At 31.1% G+C, this 21,642-nt stretch overlaps 1 protein-coding gene across 2 annotated transcripts; it reads right to left on the bottom strand.

Annotated features, from left to right (window-relative positions):
• Positions 1–14,979: 14,979 nt before the first annotated feature.
• LOC142530042 (UMP-CMP kinase 3-like) lies at positions 14,980–20,305 on the bottom strand. 2 transcript variants are annotated; one of them, XM_075635793.1, is made up of 10 exons: positions 20,180–20,305; positions 18,766–18,826; positions 17,969–18,020; positions 17,604–17,721; positions 16,972–17,128; positions 16,706–16,786; positions 16,497–16,604; positions 16,092–16,163; positions 15,330–15,384; positions 14,980–15,189 (listed from the first exon to the last, which is right to left on the bottom strand). In XM_075635793.1, the coding sequence occupies exons 2-9, from the start codon at positions 18,793–18,795 to the stop codon at positions 15,373–15,375; spliced, it is 630 nt and encodes a 209-aa protein (XP_075491908.1). In that variant the 5' UTR covers positions 18,796–18,826; positions 20,180–20,305; the 3' UTR covers positions 14,980–15,189; positions 15,330–15,372. The 2 variants fall into 2 exon arrangements, with proteins under 2 accessions (XP_075491908.1, XP_075491909.1); XM_075635794.1 differs by having other exon boundaries at positions 18,766–18,836; positions 20,181–20,301.
• Between the last annotated feature and the right edge of the window lie 1,337 nt (positions 20,306–21,642).

The raw sequence follows: 21,642 nt of genomic DNA, 5'->3' as shown, positions 1-21,642 counted from the left end.
TTTTGAAATAAAAATTTAAATAAAAAAGAGTAGTAATATTGTGAGACGGTTTCACGAATTTTTATCTGTGAGACGGGTCAATCCTATCGATATTCACAATAAAAAATTTTACTCTTAGCATAAAAAGTAATATTTTTTCATGGATGACTCAAATAAGATAACCGCCTCACAAAATACGATCCGTGAGATCGTCTCACGCAAGTTTTTCTGAAAAAAAAATACATAACGGGTTCTTCAAGGAGTATATATATATATATATATAATGTGAGAATTGATCTGTTTTCCTACATGTTCTTGATGAATGAATTATACCTGCGAATGGATCGAACAAAGGGAAGTTCCGTGATTTGACCCGATCGTTTTCAAATGATCATCAGATACAAAGAAAGGAAACTAAAGTCTGCTGAGTGAAAAAGAGAGGGGATGTATGTTTTGTTCGACGTATGAAAATGAAAATATGCCATCATCAAAGTGTGTCAGAAGGGATAGATACACGTATACATACATAGAACCAAACAAATTAACTGAAGAACGAGGTAACGTCCCCTTCCTACAAACTTAACAAATATTTTACACAAAGCCTAAATATAATTAGGCTAAGAGATTCACTTTTCAAACATTTTCATTATTCATATATCAATTAGTTGAAACACTGCTACACCAACAATTTCTTCAATGAACCATCTATCACACATAGTCTATCCAATGCAATTCAGCATGTCTAACGTGATTTGCAAACTACAACGTTAGTTCGATTATTTACTCAGTACACGCCGAAAATTAATTAACATATGCAGTATGCACGTTATATTTTTACATTTTGACATAATCCTAAAATATTTTTTCAACTGATTGCTTGAAATTATAGATACGTCATGGTTTGGTGTGTAAATTATTAAATTTTTTTCACCTACAATATTTTCAATTTATTTGAAAAGTGAAATAAATATAGAATAGGATGAAAAAGAAGTGATGTTAGTTCATGACCTATGGTTAATTACTTTTTTGATAAATTAAAATTGAATTTTATATTATATATATTATTTAAAAGTATTGAATTAAATGGGTTTGGGGGAGGTAGGGGAAGGGTCCCCGTCTTCATTATTGAATCCTTTTTTGTCTTCTTTTTTGAAATTTAATTTATTTTTATAAATTTTTTGTATTATATCTTGGTATAATTTGTGGTGGATGGAATAGTATGAAGATAAAGCAATTTAAATGGCAAGGAAGGCGGGACCAACTACCGTAACACCTCGTAATGCATAAAAAAGAAAGATAATTCAATGTTTATCTCCATGTTTTTATGCATATAAATAATAAATATGTCCAAGATATAAATTAAATGTCATGTGCCAAGCCCATGGGATATTCTTCGTAAACTAAACTTGTTATTCTCAAGAAATTTTTTTTAAAAAAAATATTAGAAAATAAAATTTCATCCTCCAAAAATATAATAAAATCGCGCTCTTCGTCTAATTTCATGATCTTCCCGAATCTAGATCCTCCCTCTTGATCTCGTTCTTTATATTCATGTTCTTTGGCTTTGTAAGTAAAAATGATCAATTTATGCTGGAGTAGGTCTCTTGTGAGACGATGAATTTTTATCTGTAAGACGGGTCAACCCTACCGATATTCATAATAAAAAATAGTATTCTTAGCATAAAAGTAATACTTTTCATGGATGACCCAAATAAGATATCTGTCTCACAAAATACGACTCGTGACATCGTCTCACATAAGTTTTTACCTTTGTGCTCTCAAATAAATAATTTTAGAATTATATGATTTTTGTATATAATAATACTATCGTTATTGTTTTCTTTCACAATTACAATTTACACGGATACGGATTAATTTTAGTGTCACCAACTTATATATATATATATATATATATATATAGCTGTAAATTGGACACAAATTTCAAGCTGGCATGCGTCAAATCTTGAATATTTTGAAAACCTAATTTAATTAAACTAATAGATAATTAATTGGGTACGTTGAATTGATAATATTGCTGAAAGTCCTTGGTGGGGCAGAACTACTTCACCACCTAATTTGTAATAAACCCGTATTAATTAAGCTTATTAATTCACACCTCTCAGACTTTGGGAGGTTGCTCATCGCCTCGATTTATAGAATGCTGATGCCTCCGAGTGCTATTAAAAAAATCGATTGTCTAGGCGGCTCAAAATATATATAATTTTTTAGAATTTTATTTTTTTTAAAAAAATATATTGCTCAAAATATTTTTCAATCAATTTGTGTCCAATAAAGAGGATAAATTTTTTATTGATTTTGAGTTTAAATATGATATAAAAAGAATAATTAGATAAATATAGAGATAAACAAGAAGAATTAGATATTTAGGAAAAAAAAGTCATCTAGACGACCGCCTAAGCTCCTTGGGCTGCTACGCTAAATATAATAAGGTTGGAATAGTTTTTGAAATTATAATTTTGTGTTTGAATTTTTATTTTGTTTGAATTATAACAAAAACTGTAAATTTTAATGCGCCAGAACCAATGCTAGAGTTTCATTCTATTCAACAATTGACCAAAAGAAAATATTGTTAACCCTCACATTTTCTACCATTTGGCCAAAGGAATACACTCTCGCATGGTCATGTTCGTTTTGCATCATACGAGGAATGAATTCCATTTGTTTAAGTGCTCTCGAGAAAGATATGGTGCTCTATTCCATTACATGGATAGAAACCCAGAAGCAAGGCATCAAGAATGGCAGCTTCCGCCTCCGGAAACCGTTAGGGCATAACAATTAAGAAGTGCAGAAAGAAGATATTGATAATAGTATTGATGAAACTTCCGCCTCCAAATGCTAAGATTTGGTCACATATCATATGAAAAGAAACATTTCAAATAAATCATAGAAAAACTGTTTTGATTGGACACCAGTCAAGTAACACTAGTGTTTAGTTATTAGCGATAAATCGATAATGACATTATGAAACATTAATCTTGTGCTGACAAATAAAGCCATAAAGGTGACAAATCGAAATGGACATGTCCCCTTAAATTAAAGAAGATGATAATTTCTAAACAATTATATATATATATATATATATATATATATAGATAGACACACACATTAATGACATGTTTGTCAGCAATATGTAAACAAACAAGAAAATTTGGAATATTATGCAGGACGATAAAATATCACAGAAAAATAATATATCAATCATGAGTAGATAAAATGGAATAAAACTGCATATTAAACCGATGCATGTAACATATACATTTTTTCTGAAAACAAATTTGTCATCTCCGGTGGCACTCGAATGATCAACGCGGACAACTGTTTCTCATGATACAACGACCAAACCTTCATTAACTTATCACGGAGGTTATTACATCGACGAACTGAAGAAGTACCTAAAATTTATAGGGTAGGAGAAGAAAATGAGAAGGAGTGACAGCAAATAATAGGTCTCATACGAATTGTAAAAAATAAAATAAATAGCATAAAGTGGGGAATTTTTTTCTTTGAAAGGTCCGACATTCGAAAGGCCAAAAAGTTGGCAAACTGAAGCACCAACAGATAGTCAGATGATGTCATCTGAAGCACCAACAGACAGCCAGATGATAGGTCTCATACGAATTGTAAAAAATAAAATAAATAGCATAAAGTGGGGAATTTTTTTCTTTGAAAGGTCCGACATTCGACACATCCAAATTGACTTGCACATAGGTCAGACCTTTCTAGTGCAAATCGGGCAATTTGATTTGCATCCCTTGCACAGACGAGCATTATAGAGCGCCTCCTGACTAGTCAATATTTTATTTTCATAAAGTATAACTCAATATAAGTTCATTCATACCAATTTTATTTTCTTACATGGTACAAATACATCATTCTATTCTTTTTATTGTTCGATTTTCTTTCACATGAAGTGAAAAGCCCAATAACACACAACTAAATCCAAAAGTTATTTATTTATAAATAAAATTTACGTATTATTCATCTAAACATATTTAATTGATTAAAAATTTATTATAATAAACATGAAATTTTTCAAGCTATCTCCTGCTAAGCATGAGACATGTCGCGATGGGTAAATTATTCCAGTGCGTATGTATGCAAGTGCCACATGTACAAGTGGCACTTTCACATCTTAATTAGAACAAAATTTGTGCCACTGTCTCATCTCAATTAAATAAGAATCATGCCTTTGTTTCAAGAACTTGGTAAAACAATGTATAAATGTTAATAGGATTAAATAATTGTACGGTATTATATTATATAATTTGACTTTTTTAATAATAATTATTTTAATAAACAAAATATTATATAATAATAATTATAAGCAATAATAAAATAATACATATCTATATTAGTAATAAAAAAATATGATAATTTAACAACGCTGTTAATATTAATAATTAAAATAAATGAAATAATAAGTCAATAATCATGATAATAATATAAATATATAATAAAAATAAAAAAACATAAAATTAATATTTATTTGATGATAATTATTATTATATTTTATTGAATGCTAATTATTTTATCAAATAAAATAATAATATAGTTATATGATAATGTTAATTTTAAAATAATTAATAAAACATCAATATTTACTATTTTTATTATTTTAACAATAACAATAACAATAACAATAATAATAATAATAATAATAATAATAATAATAATATTTATTAAGTAAGTTAATATTTTGAATTTTTAGTTAAAAAATATTTGATTGTTAAAAATAATACTTTTATTACATTTATTTGGCACTAATTATTGGAATGAAAGAGATATCATTTCATTTTATTGTAAGATTGATTCTATTTATGTTTTATTCCATTTATTTATATCAATTGATGATGCCCCGTAAAGAGCCGTGGTCATCCTCGGAGTTGAGTAGAGTAAGAAATCGAGAGACTAGGGCTACAGGGAGGAGACCCACCGAGTACAAAAAGCACTTTTATATAAATCATCTCTGGGCATGAAATACTACAGAAGTTGATTAGACTAGCACATACTTCATATAAGGCTAGGCTCTCAACCTAATATGGGCTATTTAAGAAGGCTTAGATAATGGATCATTGACCTTGTATGTGCCTTCATATCACGACCACGGTCCGAGCATCTCGAGACAGGCATCGACTTTGAGCCCACAAACAGGGATCATCAACCTCAAAATCATTATTATATCAATCAACGCACATAGGGATGATGTGACAAGACTATAAACAATAAGTTTTTCGATTGTAACAATGTTAATGGGCAGGGCCTGTGTAGCTGACAATCATGAAAAGTAATCGAGCACTGAAAACAAGGTCATCATTACATTTTCTTTAATAAATACTCAGGTTTTCTCGATAATTATGGATACTAAATATTTTTACAAGCATCCACAATATACTCTCTATACATTACTTTCCTTTGTACGGATATTAGACTGACTTAAGCGTCAGAGTAGTTAAACAGAAAAACTCATCTTACACCCCACTTACGTTATTTGCTCTTCAACCAGTCTGGGAGCACTTTTTGTCTAGTCACCGACATTCGCAAGAAAAGGACATAATCTGACTCGATTAATTGTCCACCCAATTCACTCAATTTAACCGGAACATTTTCACCAATCCCTCTGGGTTGGGACTTTCAAATACTAGAGGTTGATAATATACCATAATCTATTGTAAGTCTCATTAATTGATTCTTTTCTACTAATAATAAAAATGAAATTACTTAAAAGCACCATGTACAAGTTTATAACTTTATTTGAATAAATAAATGTGAAAATTGTATTTTTTGTCTTGTTATTTGTGATTTCGAATTTGGTTTTCTTTGTTATCATATTTCAGTCTTGTTCTTGTATTTTCTGATATTTGATTATTCTAGTTTTTTTTAAATTAAAGTTTTGATAAGACACTGCACATATTAGCTTCGTATTGATACTACATTAACGTCAAATTAGAAAAACAACGAAAATTTAAAAAATAACAAACTACAAATAAAATTTGATAAATTAAAATTATAAAAAATTAAATATATAAAAACAAAACAATTTTCTCTAAATAAATCTAAGTAGATGTACATATTGAAATAAAAATTATAACAAATTTTTTTTATCCCACTTAACCAATCGAATCCGACTAATTGCGGAGGCGGGATGGCATCCAAAAGTTCCAAGGCAAAAGCCGAAAGCCACGGAGCACTCATTATCGGGTCAGGAGTAGGGCCGGTCAGGAGTAGGGGGTCGGCGGCCACCACCCACGGCGGCGCGTTTAGAACAGACACCTATTTAGTATTTCAGATCAATATTGACCCTTTAGCTTTTGTGTGGGGTCTCACGAACTGTACACGCGTCAATTTTGCATCGCCTTCAGCCCGGAAACAGACATTAGATTCGCCTGCCTGAATAATGGGCCCTACACGTCCAATCACGTTTTTGGACCGATCATGAATCATTGGGCCATTTGTGGGCCCATGCCCAAAGAAAACGGGGAAACGGAAGTCACGAGGATGGCCAATGGGATTATAGACGTGTGACCATTGGCAACTGCTTTTTTATTTATTGTTTGCTGGGCTGTCGCTGTCGGCAAACACGTGTCGAATGGTGAAACGACGTCGTTGACCAGATGATTGATTGATTTTCATGCTGAAAAAAAATTCAGATTAATAGAAATATGGAAAGGTTGCTATTTTGTTGAAAAAGCCAAAATTATTTTGCTTAGAGTATCTCCAACCCATGCACCAAAGATTTTGGTACAAGGGCATCTCTCCAACGGAAAATACCGCAGCTCCATTTCTCCTCTGCGCCAAATTTGGTGCAGATTTCTTTTTTTTTTTTAAATATAAATATTAATATTAAAAATTATAAATATTATTTATATAATAATAACATATTATTTTAATAATTAGATATTTTTAAATAATAATATATTTAAAATAATTAAATAAATCAAATTAAAAAGAATATTTTGAGAATATACTAGGAATATATTTTTTAGTATAAGATTTGAAGTATATGGGTTGGAGATGAATGTTATATTTGGTACAGAAATTGCACTATTTTCTGCACCAAAATAGATTTATGGGTTGGAGATGGCCTTATCAGCTAATCACCACAATTTTTAATATAATAATACATCATTTGTTTGGTAAAAACTTATATGAGACGATCTCACAGGTCGTATTTTATGAGACAAATATCTTATTTGGGTCATTCATGAAAAAATATTTTTTTTTTATTGTGAATATCGGTATGGTTGACCCGTCTCACAGATAAAGATTCTTGAGACCATCTCACAAAAATCCTACTCCATTTTTTTATATGATAAATCGATATATATGGATGACAAAATGATATATGACTCTAATTATATATAAGGGCACCCACCATCTCATCAAAAAACGTGGGGTCCACATGCCACATACACATTACATTAACACATATATTCTCCCACATTCATTTTAATATTCACACTCATTATTTGTAGGTCCTGATGTCCACTAATTCATCTTATTCTTATTTTACATTAAATAAATTTAATTTCAAATTTTTTAAGAAATTTAAATTATTATTTTATATTAATAATAATTTAAATATATATATATAACAACGTTTAGCGACGGTTTGCGACGGTTTTGAAGTAAATAGCGACGGTTTTTTCAAAGCCGTCGCTAAATGTCCAATTTTCATAAATAATTCAAAACACGTGAGGCCCGCATGTCAGCAAATCGACGACGGTTTCTATAAAGTCGTCGCTAAGTGTGCAATTTTTTAAGAAAAATAAACTGACACAGGGACGTTCATCTCATACAGATGAACGCCCCAAACCTTCTCTCATGTGAGTGGGCGTTATAACAACGCCCACTCACATTGGAGAGTGGATGTTAAAGGGTATACCCAATGTGGTTGCCCTAAAATTCGAACTAAATATCATATTAAACAAATATGTAACCAACAATTTTTTATCTGGTGGAAAATATTTGTTATAATATATAATATATATGTAAAACATTAGATGAAGATGAAAATTTATAAAACTATACAATAAAAAAAACTAGAATCTTAATTAAGTTGCTACCATGCATACTTCAATTAAGTTATGGTAGGAAAAAAAAGGTTACTCTATCGGACTATTGAAATAAATCGGTGTAATGTTGCTTCTCCTAAAATTCTAATCTGATTTTGACTTTGTGATTGCTTTAAAAATTCAACTTTATCCATACTGACAAGAAATTGTAAAATCTGATTTTCATAATGTAAAATTATAGTTACTTTTTTTAATGTCAAATTTATTATATGCTTTGAAGGCTTATAAAATTACACAATGTATTTAATAAATATACTAAATTGCGCTAGGAGTTTTCTAGAGGACAAAAGCTCACTAATATCCCGTCTATGTCACAGACAGGTCTATAGACAGGTAGGTCTATGTAAAAATTATAATAATTTAAAGTCTTGTCTGTATTGTGTTTGTTTACTTATATATATATATATATATATATATATATATATGTGTGCGCGCGCGTGCGTGTTACATGCATAAAATTTTATGAGATGGTTTTAAGAATCAATTTTATGAAACGAATATTTTATTTAGATTATTTATGTTAAAAATATTATTTTTTATATAAATTTAAATAAAAAAATACATTTCATAAATAAAAAATTATGAAATCATTTCACAACTACGTCGGGAGTGAAAAGAGCATGAATTATACATTTTTAATTAGTTATTTTCCACTCATCTTTCAGGTAATTTTGACCGGTGAAATGTGATGCGTTAAATGTAACTTTGGACCCCACAAATGACTCCTAATTTTTCAAACGTTTCACGTTTTTCCAACGATGTGATTAGGAGTTTATGCATAGGGATATATCCAAACAATTCACGAAATTTTAATTACAAACTAACTAATATCATGCACTCCTTGCGTGATTATATAATATTTTATAAGATAAAAACTTGTAAGAGGACGGTCTCACAGATTATATTTTATCAGACAGATCTCTTATTTAGTTCATTTACGAAAAAATATTACTTTAATGCTAAGAGTGTTACTTTTTATTATGAATATCGGTAGAGTTGACCCGTCTCACAGATAAAGATTCGTGAGACTGTCTCACAAGAGATCTACTCATTTTATAGTAGGTGAAATTTGGATTATGAAAATTTTTTTTTCTCTTTTGTATTTTTATTGTTTCTTGTACTCATGGGCTCTCGGCTTCTTTTTATACATAAAAAAAATTAATAAAAAATTTAGAAATTATTCGAGATAGTTATTTAAAATATTGCTTAGAAAAATATCTTTTGATTTTTTGAGATTTTTGGTTTTTGTTGGATAAGTTATCACATTAATAATTAATAAACTAAATAAAATCAACGGTGATTTTGCAATTTTGAAGTGGACATATCAATGTAGTGTTTCGAAGGTGATCATCAATATAATATACACTTGAATTTGTCGAATAAATGTATGGATTTCATAAAATACATACACAAGTTATTTTAAATATCACAAAAACTCATATGAGTTCATAACACATACTAATTTTGTGAGACATATTTCCAACTTGACTCAATCCACAAAAAAATATTAAATTTATACAGAAATATTATTTTTCTTTGTAAATATAGATCTAGATAACTCATCACACGAATATAAATTCACGAGACCGTCTCACATGAGACTTAATTTTTAAATATTTGAACATAGACATCGACAATCGCGGTGAATTCTAGAATGTCCATGAATATGACAAATTCAATATACTCGAATTAAAAGATTATATTACTTTCTATTGTTGCTATGAAATTTACCGTAATTGATTAGGAGAATGTTGATTTGAAGTTTTTAAATGGTATAAAATTGAAATGCATATGGATAAAGGATGGATATGATCTTCGGGTGACGGGGGGGGGGGGGGTGTTCTCCACTCTATTGGATTTTCTGAGATGGGATGGCCTAAAAACCACAAACAAATAAGTGATGCAAGAACATTGGAAATTTTCTTAACAAAAACACTCCAATACTCGAGTCAATATTTTTCGGTAAAGTTTTTTATGCTTTTGATATTATTGAAGGCTAAAATGATACTTTTTACCTCATCATACTTGAATATTTATACGCGGGAAAAAATCCATAATTTTAACATAAAATCGAAAAAAAAAACGCTCATATTTACTTGGGATTTTATTGTGTTCAAGCAAAAGAAAAGTAAGAAGATTTAGGTTCATTCCATCCTACATGTAGGGGCACTACCCCCATGATAGAATTAAGGGTCCAAATTTAGCCACACATACATGGGGTTCACTAATTTTTTTAAATCACATATGTGTGTGAATCTTGTCCATTCAAATCATGTGGGGCAGTGTCCTCACATGTAGCATCGACCTAGCCCGAAGATTTATTAACAAAGTGGTGTGGGATAGGTATTGAAATCTTGTGCTCTATCTAAAAAGTAGAAACGTGGCCTCTCTCCATCCTAGAAATGCCAAAGTTTGGCACGACAAGTAGGTAAAAAGAGCTTCGTTCTCCTGTAGATAATGGAGAATTCTTTGGGTTCAGCTCGAATAAAATAAACGTATCTCAAAAATTGATATTATAATTTTGCACTAAGTGGGAAACCTCGTTGATACCAAATGTCATAATACCTTTAATACTTTACAAATTTAATTAATTAACTATATGTTTAGATATTTTAAGTGTGTACTACTCATTAGCAATCATTTTTTGATAGTAAATTTTTGGGTCAAATAATTGTCCCTGCTTGGTAGAGCGATCGAACCGTGGTATTTGAGCTGCTGTGCGGTTTAAAATATTTGAGTTGCACCATTACCACCAGTTATAGCTTTTGGTAAAACGGTAAGCACTCGGTCCTACAATCGGTATCAGAGCCAAGGTCATGTGTTCGATTCCCATTGATTGCAAGGAGTGCAATTATTGGGAAGGAGATTGTTGGTGCAATAATTGTCTCTGCTTGGTAGAGCGATCGAACCGTGGTGCTTGAGCTGTTGTGCGACCATTACCATCAGCTATAGCTTTTGATAAAGCGATAATCACTCGGTCCTACGTAAATGCAATTCTACCTTAACTTAACGCATAATGCCTTTTTTCCCCTCTCTCATAAAATTGAGTCTTATACGAAGAAATATTACTTTTTATATCAAAAATATTATTTTTTACTGTAAATATAAATATAGAAAGTGTTGACTGATCTCACGAATAAAGATCCGTGAGATTGTCTCATAAAAGAACTATTCATTTTTATCTTAAAAAAGATCAGAGGAGAGGTCCTGCATGAACTTTAATAATCTTACACTCCTCGAATGCAAATATTTAGTGATCCTTTTGGGCGAATAATTTAATATATATATATATATATATATATATATATATATATATATTTTAAGAAATCATATTACATTTTCTAAGAGAAGGACGAGGAAATGGTATGACGTCTAATAATTAAAGAAGAGGGGCACTATCAATTCCATCCCTAAAAGAAATGGATGGTGACCTTAAAGTTGTTATCCTACATGTTGCCTACTCGATTACATTGTATTCTCTCGTAAAAAAAAAAAACAGACACAAGCACTAACTTTATGTTTTCGTTTAAATAAAGGATACAAATTAAATTTTTTTTGGCACAGATTCTCAAAAAATAAAATAAAAATGGCATGCATGAAAATTGCATCATTTTGACCGCCTTCTTCTTCTTCTTTTTTTTTTTTTTGTCAAAAATTTAAGATAAAATTTCAAAATGTTTTTAATTTTGTTGAGTCTGATCAGGCTTTACCTTAGTAAAAATGCTCGAGTCAATTAATTTATTAGTTTTTTAAACCATAGCTTATGGATTTTAATACCAAAATTCGGTGTAAATTGTGTGATTCATAGAATGCCAACATTACAAAAAGTGAAAGCACACATTTAAATTAACCCCGAAAAAGTAAAGCATTAATTAAAAGTCCCAATTTTCTTGCTTTTATATTGATTATTATTATATTATATTAATCATCATGATTAGTCGGCTGATCCTCCTTTGTGGAATTCACGCTTTTAGGGTTTTTGAACATTTTTTGCTTCAGAAAGGATAGGCAAATTAAAGATCCAATAAAGTCTTTTGGCTAACAAAGAAACGATTAAATTCAAATAATCAAATAAATGCACTACTCAATTTGTTTTTTTTTTAAATTAAAAAAAATCATAGTGATTTAGTCGATAATTTTAAATTATTGTGTTTTTAAAAAGGTTGAGTTTCAGGACTCGAATCGAGCATGCTCGCGATATTAATAAAAATGTTCCAATTAGTTTAATTTTATTTAATAAGTATATATTTGCCCTAAAAATTTTGAAAGTTCTCGTTTAAAATTTAATTAATGTCCATTGTGGAATTAAAATCTGGAGAGGCCGGAAAATGAGTGCTTGGGCACAGTGACTCGTTAATCGAAAACCATAGACGACAGAGCCCAATCCACTTTACGGACTCCTCTCAACTGATCTTGGACTGAATGTTAACTTCTTCTTATTCTTGGTTTGAAGCTAAATTCTGTTCAGGTCCACTTCTTCTTTTTTTTTTTTTTTTTGATGACTTGGAAATCTATGGTCGCTTCGATGTACACCAGATAATCTTCCGAGTTAATATAATAGCATGCAAACCATGATAGTGAGGTAAACGGTCACCCAAGAAAATGGTGGTAGAAGAAATCGAACTCCTGACTATTGATATAACGTTTACATATTCCACTAACTTGAATACACCGTTGAGACAACTCTATTTTTCAACAGAAATAAATTAGTCTCATGGTGAATTTTTTTAAGGCAAAAACTTGTGTGAGACGGTCTCACGGGTCGTATATTTGGGTCATCCATGAAAAAGTATTGCTTTTTATTGTGAATATCGGTTGGGTTGACTCATCTCACAGATAAAGATTTGTGAGATCGTCTCACAAGAAACTTACTCTTTTTTAATCCCAAAATACTTTTTTGGGCATGATAAACACAGAAAAAGTGTCATGGTGAATTTTTTTTTCACATTTTTGAGAGTATGATACCACTAACTCAAATTGGCTTGGGTAGGTTCAACTATATTTTTCTAAATTATTAGAGATTAAAATCAAATAAATTTCCACTTCATCATTATTATTATTGTCTCTCTACACACCGTATAGTCGATTTTTTGTATGACTAGTATTATTTAAAAAATTAGGAATTAAATTTGTCAAATTAAAATTTTTCTATTTTTAAAAGTTTTTTTTAGAAAAGCTATCACATAAATTTTTTTATCATGCCAAAAAATTGGGTGTTTTGGAGATTAAAAAAATTCAACACTAATTTGTCTATGTTTATCATGCCAAAAAATGAATATTTTGAGGATTGAAAAAAGTCACCATGACACTAATTTGTCCCTATTATGCCCAAATTAATATATAGGGTAATTTTTTTAAAAAAAAAAATTTCAACCGAGTAGATTGAAATGCAAATCCAATTAAAATTATTAAACACTACTTGAAATTTTCGTGTACGTGTAATAAATTATAGTTTGCAGTCTAGGGACGGTAAACCATGCCGTACCGTACCGAAAATTACGGTAAAAGAAAATTCATACCGATACCGTACCGAAAATTTCGGTAAATATAATTAGCATATCGATTATACTAAAATTGTATGGTATACTGAGATTTTGGTACGGTATCAGTATATACCGAAAAAAAACTTACATTTTAACATTTTTATAAATTTATTTTTTAAAATATTATATATTTTAAAATTTTTGTATATTTTTTTGGGTATTTCGGTATTCCGTATATATCGAAATTTTCAAATTGGATACCGTTACCGTACCGAAAAATTCGCTATTGTTACCGTACCGTAATCTTCGATATACCGAAAATTCAGTACTTTTTCCTCACCCGTGGACTTTGCACAACTTATTTTTCCAAATAGTGAAAATACAATTAAGCTAAGAAACATTTCTTAAAAATTTACAAAGCATATCTAATAATGAAATTATAAGATTTGCGCATTTGATAAATACGTGAGTTGAAACGAAATCGTGGCACTTGGTGATTTCCCATTTCCCCTAAATTTCTATCTTTTTTAATAATTTGCTCATCAATAAGTAGAAAATTAGATTTTTTATGGGGTATAAAGTAACCCGATTAAGCTGTCCAATACCAACTCACTATTTTCCTATAACTTTTTTTCTCAATAATCTCTTTTGTCTAAAATATTTGGTTAGAAATGTCAACACCTTTTAGAACATTGATATGTCCAAACGATCGATGTATTTAATTTTTAGAATGTATTTCAAGATTTGATTAACATATAACAATTTCATCGTAATAACTGAACATTAAAAAAAGGTTGATGGCTTATTGATTAATTTATGCAGGCTACATCAGAAATTTTCAGGGAACTCCAAAAGTCATGCACAACTATGAGCTCAGAATCTACCAAAGCCCTGCAAGACTTGGCCTCCGCAATCAAAATCCTCAAATGTCCATCCTCAGCTGTCCAAACCCACGTGAAGAATTCCAAATCCGCCGCCGATGAATTCAAATCCATCCTCAAAAACATCCAGCCACTTCAACAAAATCTCCAAGAAATAATGCAGCCACTCGTCGTTGCATCCATACTCATCGACATCATTAAATGTGTCGAAAGAATTTCTGAGTCTGTACACGAACTTTCCAAGAGAGCAGGTTTCCAGGAGTAAACGCATCGGGGTAACGAGTCATGTTAAACATATACATGATGGTTGGTGAATAAGCGAGAATCGTTATTAAAAGAGGGATTGCAAGTTATTTAATTTTTTGGATATATAAGAGCCAGGGAAAAATATTTATGTGACAAAGCTAATGAAAGAGACCATCTGTATAGTTTCTTTTGGGGTCATAAATTGTGTCGATGATGTGTTAGTGTTGATAGTCATCATTTTTAACATCTTGTTACTAAAATCACCCTAAGTCAAGGAAAAAAGTAAAACGATCAATATTCTCTCTAATGTAAATCACTAAAGATACTTTAATTTGATGCACCCCCAATTTTTATACCAAAAACATTTATTCAGTCGAATATGGTAATAAATAAAAGTAAAAACTCATCAAAACTATAACTCGTTGGTTCACATCATCATTGTATAAACAAGTTGCAAAAACTGATAAGAGACATCAACGTACTGAAAGTAATGCAAAATCAGATCACCTGCAGAGGAATATCAGTACTCTGTGAGCGCTGGGTGAGTGTAAAAGCAAAAATCAAAGAACTACATACTCGTCAATGAATATGCAGAATTGAACCAAGAAATAAATTGAAAGAACCTCAAAGCAATTTTGGCAATGTACCTGGACCAGAATCTGCTGCAAAATTTTGGGTGAAATTACAACTTTATGCAGCAGCCTGTGGCAATAAGAAAACAATCTATTAGCAGTATAAAATGTTTGTAAATGATGCAAGTCATGTTACATCTAAATATTTTATTCACCCCATCAAGTCATGTTACGGCTAATATTCTGATAAACCCATCGACTGACGAAATACAGTGTTGCCTAACTACTTGATGCAATTACAATTACAATTACATTCTCAGGTACATCTAAAACCATCTTCATAAAAGGATAAAAAAGAAAAAAAAACAACTTTATGTTTAGTTGCTGGCATTTGACTCGAAGATAAAAACAGTTCGCTTTTGTATTCAAATGTTAGCATTTGATTTAACATCCAAATTCATATTTCCCACTGTAAAGATGCTCGGATTACTGTTTCATTTCCAATTTGTTTAAATCTTAATATGAAGCATTTGCCACCAGCAAGGGGCAGTATTTCTTGAAATTACTTGACAGTCTTACACTGTTGATGGCAAGATGCCAAGATTTATTGGAAGATGTTATAAATACTACTAGGTAAACAAGGTGAAGATTATCATATACATTCATTCAACTACATACAATATCAGACATACAGAGCGTTTTTATTTGCTTTAATAAAGATAAAATTACCATTTTAGGTTATATGAACCTCATTCAACAGCACTTTTGTGCCCAATTTACAAATTTCCTTTTCCATGAAAATTAAAGGCAGTTGCAGAAAGCATGATGCTGCTTTACCTTGTTGCCTGATACAGTGAAAACTGATCTGACTGACTCGAAAACTTCTTCAATTGGCTCTGCAGCGTCAATCTTTATTAAAAGAAACATAAGTTAAAACATCCAAATCTTCGTCCTAGATGATAATAGAGAGCATACTCAAAGGAGAGAGAACAGGTGCAGCAGCCTCTCATCGACGAAAAAAATTATTGTAGGTCTATAAAAACGCAAGTTTCACTCTTCCAATCAAACCCCTCCCCCCAACCCCCACCCAAATTGCATTCCTTAATACTCACCTATAGTAGAAAGCAGGGTGTAAAAGAATATTGCCTCCTTAACTTTCTCTATTGAAATGAAATACTTTATACATGGAGGCTATATTCTATATGCACATGTGATAGAGGGTAAGGTGGAAGAGAACATCACCTTTCTAACTTTTCCTTTTGCGTTATAATACTCAATGACAGGGAGACTAGAATCCAAGAAGACCTTGAACCTCTTCCTTATTGTCTCAATGTTATCGTCTACTCTACCCTTCAAGCAAGAAAAGAACAGAACAGTTGCTATAAAATCAATGAAAATTGAAGAGAATTGTAAACAATTTTACTATAAAATCAATGAAATTTATGCCTAACCTGGTTCCTGTTCAACAGGCGCCTCTCCATTTCCTCTTCCGAGCAATCAAAGAAAAGTACAAATTCTGGCTCAATTCCTGTCTGACATACAAAGCCGGAGAGAATCCAACAGAAGTGTGAGGATATAAAAGTTATATAATCAATTTTATTTTTCAGAGCCCTCAATGCAAAGAGCCTACTCGAGCTTTTGAAACACGACCCTATGATAAAATAAAATTTTGTAGATTGCCTTAAGGGATTTGAGGAGGTATAAAATGAAGACTTACAACAGACTCAAATGCCGCACGATTCTCCTCATTCCGAGGGAAACCATCAATAAGAAACTTGTGATTTCCATTTTCCTGTATTGCTCTTTGAAGAAGCTTAATTGTCACCTCTGAAGGTACGATCTTTCCCTCCTTGATCATGTTGTCAATCAAAGTTCTATATATCATGAGACAAATAATCAGAAAGCAATAGTAAAAGGTATCCTACTGCATAAAATTATTTTATTTTAAAGCAAAATAGGGATCATAGCTTATCCAGACTGAGCATCTAAAAAGTTGAAGCATTAACTTGTGAATAGACTTCATTTGATACAAAACAACATCTTTTAAATGAAGCAACAATCACTATCTAAAACAATATTATCATCCAATCAACTAGGCATGCAAGTCAGCGATTCCATAAACCTTTTACAGTTGATAAGATTAACTTAGTGGTTCACAATATAAAACAACAATATCGTGGAAAATATAAATAACTTTTGAAAGTCATAACAAACTAGGAAAAAGGGCCTTGCTCAAGTTGTAAAGCTGACTTAAAACCTAATTACTTGAGGAGAAAATTTAATGAATTTATTTATATTGAAGAAATCCAGTGCTGATTCTTGGGTGTTATGGCTACAATGTGGTCGTACCCATTTTTGGAACCGGATTTTATCTCTGCTCGGAGAAGATCACCCGCACTAAGATGGGTATATCCAAAATGTTCGACAATATTTGCACACTGAGTGCCCTTCCCACTTCCAGGGCCACCTACTCAAGTTAGAAGAGAGAAAGAAATTAATGTATCAGAATAACATCAGGATTTGAAACAAAAATGAAAAAGGGTAGGTCTTTAATTATAAAGGAGAAGATGCAGATTATTCGAGAACTACAATCTTCACCATGCAAATTTGTTTCGATAAGCAGAAAAAAAAGAGTTGATTTTCCAACTGGTTATTTTGAATACACAAAAAAAAATGTGGGCATACATAAGTACATAATCAAAACCAAAACTCACCCAGGACAAAAACAACTGTCACACTCTTGTTTTGTACACTTCCATTTGCATCCTGCACCAATTATATTAATACATTAGAACTCTGTCCACAGAGAGAAGAGGTCTTTAGGAAGGAAAATTGGTGCAAAATCACTCCAAGGAAGGGAACGTTTCTTGATTACATAAAAACATCTTATTTCCATCTACTAAGAGCAAACACGAAGTTATTTCGGGCAGCTGGGCCATAACAATACAATTTACAAAGATTTCGGGCTCCCATAACCATTTGGCACTGGAAATGGTCATTTACATGGAACTGAATTCCCCTTATTCTGTTTTGTTCAATAGGGGAAAAAGTTCAGGGAAAAAATAGAACAAAGACCTAAATCACGTTTTTGCAGACACGTGCAGACAACATTGTAGTTTTATTTATAATTCATCAATCTGAATATGTATAATGAACGTTAAAGTGAAACGAAGATGAGATTATGTTATAACAATATACTTGTGAATATGCAAGTGCACAAACATATGCGTGCATATAAATGTGTACATGAACATGTATGTGCTTGAGCATGCACACTGAGAGAAAGAGTGGAAAATTTTATCGGAACTTTCACATCAGGCAAAATGAGGAGGAGTCAGAATGGCCTTTCTCAGCAAAAACTTCACAAATTATCATTCAAGCAATATAAATCTTAAGAGAAAAACTAAAAGGGGTTGCATCTATAATTCTGTTGTGAACTTGTGATGGAAAAACAGCTATGCTTCAGAACAATATTTCAAGGAAAATCTTGTTGCAAGACTAACGTAATTACCTTTTTTGCAGCATCAACAAAAGTCTCCATGGTTGTCTTTAAAGAAATTGCAACAAATTATCTGCATACACCAGACATATGCCCAGTGCAGTTAAAATTTACATAATTCATATAAGCCATTATATTATAACAAGCACGCAAAAAATGATATGAATCACATGGGAAACATCCATAAGTACTAAAATTAAGAAGATTAATAAGATCAAATTCAGACAAGTAGCATTCAGTCCTCAGATTTAGTGAAAATTGTAAGCATAAAAATAATCAATCTTTAGCCAGAAATTTGGTGATATTTGGAGATAAGTTCCTATTAATTAATGGCATCGGTAAAAACAAATAAAGATCCATATGGATTACCGTACAACAAAATAAAATGATGCAGCATTTTGTGTGTATACAATCAATTCTCATAATAAATCCATAGTTCCAACACATCAGTAAACACTGGATCAAACAATCTATTTCAATGGAAAAAATCAATCAATTCCATATATTCAAATTTCGTTAGATGTTTTTGTATGTCACCCGATCGTAAAATGCATATGTTTTGATGTACGGTGGTGGGGTTGGACTACCATGATGCAAGAATGCCAGCTCTAGTATCAAACAATACACTACCTATCAACTTGTTATCATGAATCATTCAATATTTAATCTAATTATCCATTTTAGTAACTCAAGCTTCACCGAAATATAACTAATTTTTGTCTTTTCATAAAATTATATATTAGTGTTATTCGCTATGAAACCAATGTACATTATAACCTTCCGCTTTCTTGAGGCATTTTTTACTCATTTCTCCATATTATCTTTTTATCGAGCACTTAACATGCTAATTCAAAGTCAACATTTCATACACTAACATCGAAGGTAAGCAATCTCATATTTTGTATTTGGCTAAAGCAATGACAGTTCAGTTTCCAAGAAAAATGATTCCCGGAACATAGATACGTATTATGAATAAATCATATTTCAGTGTGAATCTAACTCCGACAAATCAAAATGTAAATTCATAGTTCATTTGAGTCAATGATAAAAAAAAAAACTTACATTAGTCACCATACATATCAATAAAACACTACTATTTCATAAATTGTCATAAATGTGTCAATCTCAACTGTTTTATCTGTTCCCACATGTAAAAGCAGCTCCAAAATTTCAGACACGACAACGAAACCTCACAACCTCTATAAAGAAATTAGCTTTATGCTAACACAAAATTATATAACTTGCCCAGAATATTACTAATTCACTGATGCAACCGCCTCCTATTTGCAAAGCACACATTATTAATCCACATGGTTTTCCATCAATATTAGCATCATCACTTAAAATTCAACAAGGAAATTCGATTAACCAACCATTCAGCAACGTGAATCCAAAGAAAGACCCAGCAATGCAAATCGCTCCTTACCTTGTAGTGTTCGAAGTATGGCTCACGCCCTCAACGTAATGAATGGATAGGAAGAAATGGCAACCACGATCTGGATCTCGCTTAGTTTCCTTCGAATTTATGGTGACAGTGTTCGTTTTCTGTTGGGGAATCAAAGGTTTGGGTCGGGCTTTTTTCTTTTGTTAACCTGGGCAGCTGGACATGGGTTGTGGGCTGGGTACACTACCCGGCCCAAATAATATTCACATTCCAAAATGACTAAAAGATCCTACTGTGTGTGTACAATATACACATAATGTGTATATTGTATACACTGTGTGCGTATATATATTTTTTTCACGGTTTGTTTTGTATTTAATTTATATTTTTAAAAAAATAGATATTATATCAAAATTAAGAATATTATAAATGGTTTTTTTGTAATATTTGTTCATAATTAATTGGAATTATTATTTAAATAGTATATATTTTGTTGTTTTTAAAATTCATGGTGTTTTATAGTAATTCATTCAGATTTATAAACTAGAATTTAGAGGTATAGTGTTGAAATGAGTAGGGTATAATAGTCTATTATAATATAAATTAAGTGAGCAATACATAATGCGAGAAATAACCTCAAAAATTTCCAATGTTTAATATCTTTCAGTTTTCTCGTTTTGTTTTTTGGTATTGTAAGTATTCAATTTTCGGTGTTGGTCCTGTAAATTATGTTATGTTTTGGTTTTACTCTATTTTTAAAGGAGTTTATGACATCACGTCAGACACATCGATATTTTTCGATATCACATTTATATTCTAACAAAAATAAAATCAAAACATAACATAATTTACATGAACCAAAACGTAAAATAGCAAACTTATATGATCATTCTGATTATTTTTCAAATTATTTATTTTGAGATAAATAATTTACAGAAACGCAGAATTTATCAAGTTGTAATAAATGTATGATATCCCAACTGCAAGACTTATTGACTAAATACTACTAAATCTTAACTCTATACTTTTGCTTTTGGATTTACTACATAAATATGGTGGCATCAGACATTCAGACTCGCAGCGCCATAAATCCCACTTCCGTACGTGGTCGCTGAATAGCCAACCGTACGTTTAAACTCAGAAGTCAGCTTATCGAAATTTGTACTTTGACAATTTCATAAAATCCAAAATAGATAGATATACACACACAATAAAGATAATTGATATTGAGAGAATTAAAATTAATCATAATCTCCCAAAAATTATGGACAAATTATTTGGAGAAATAAACGAATGAAATCATATTTAAAAAGAAAATGTAGGAAAAAATATATTATGGTCTCTCCTTCCATTTCATTCACAATCGTCACCGAAGGATGCGGCGGCGAGGAAGAAGAGGCCGCGGGACGGAGAGACGAGAGAGAGGGGTGTGATAACTCTAAGGCGGTGAAATTATTGATGGTGGAGGGTTTAATTTGGATAAAATGAAATGAATTTGCTTCATA

Source organism: Primulina tabacum, chromosome 16 (genome assembly GCF_025594145.1).
Source record: "Primulina tabacum isolate GXHZ01 chromosome 16, ASM2559414v2, whole genome shotgun sequence".
In the NCBI taxonomy this organism is placed as follows: Eukaryota; Viridiplantae; Streptophyta; class Magnoliopsida; order Lamiales; family Gesneriaceae; genus Primulina; species Primulina tabacum.
This window is presented reverse-complemented; position numbering and strand designations above follow the sequence as displayed.

Excerpts from the sequence above, each read along its gene's own strand:
- LOC142530042 (XM_075635793.1), bottom strand. The coding sequence starts at position 18,795 with ATGGAGACTTTTGTTGATGCTGCAAAAAAG. Across the intron at positions 17,722-17,968 it reads GACAGTTGTTTTTGTCCTGG|GTGGCCCTGGAAGTGGGAAG; the intron begins GTGAGTTTTGGT and ends TAACTTGAGTAG. Across the intron at positions 16,164-16,496 it reads CAAAAGGAAAAGTTAGAAAG|ATTGACGCTGCAGAGCCAAT; the intron begins GTGATGTTCTCT and ends CTTTTAATAAAG.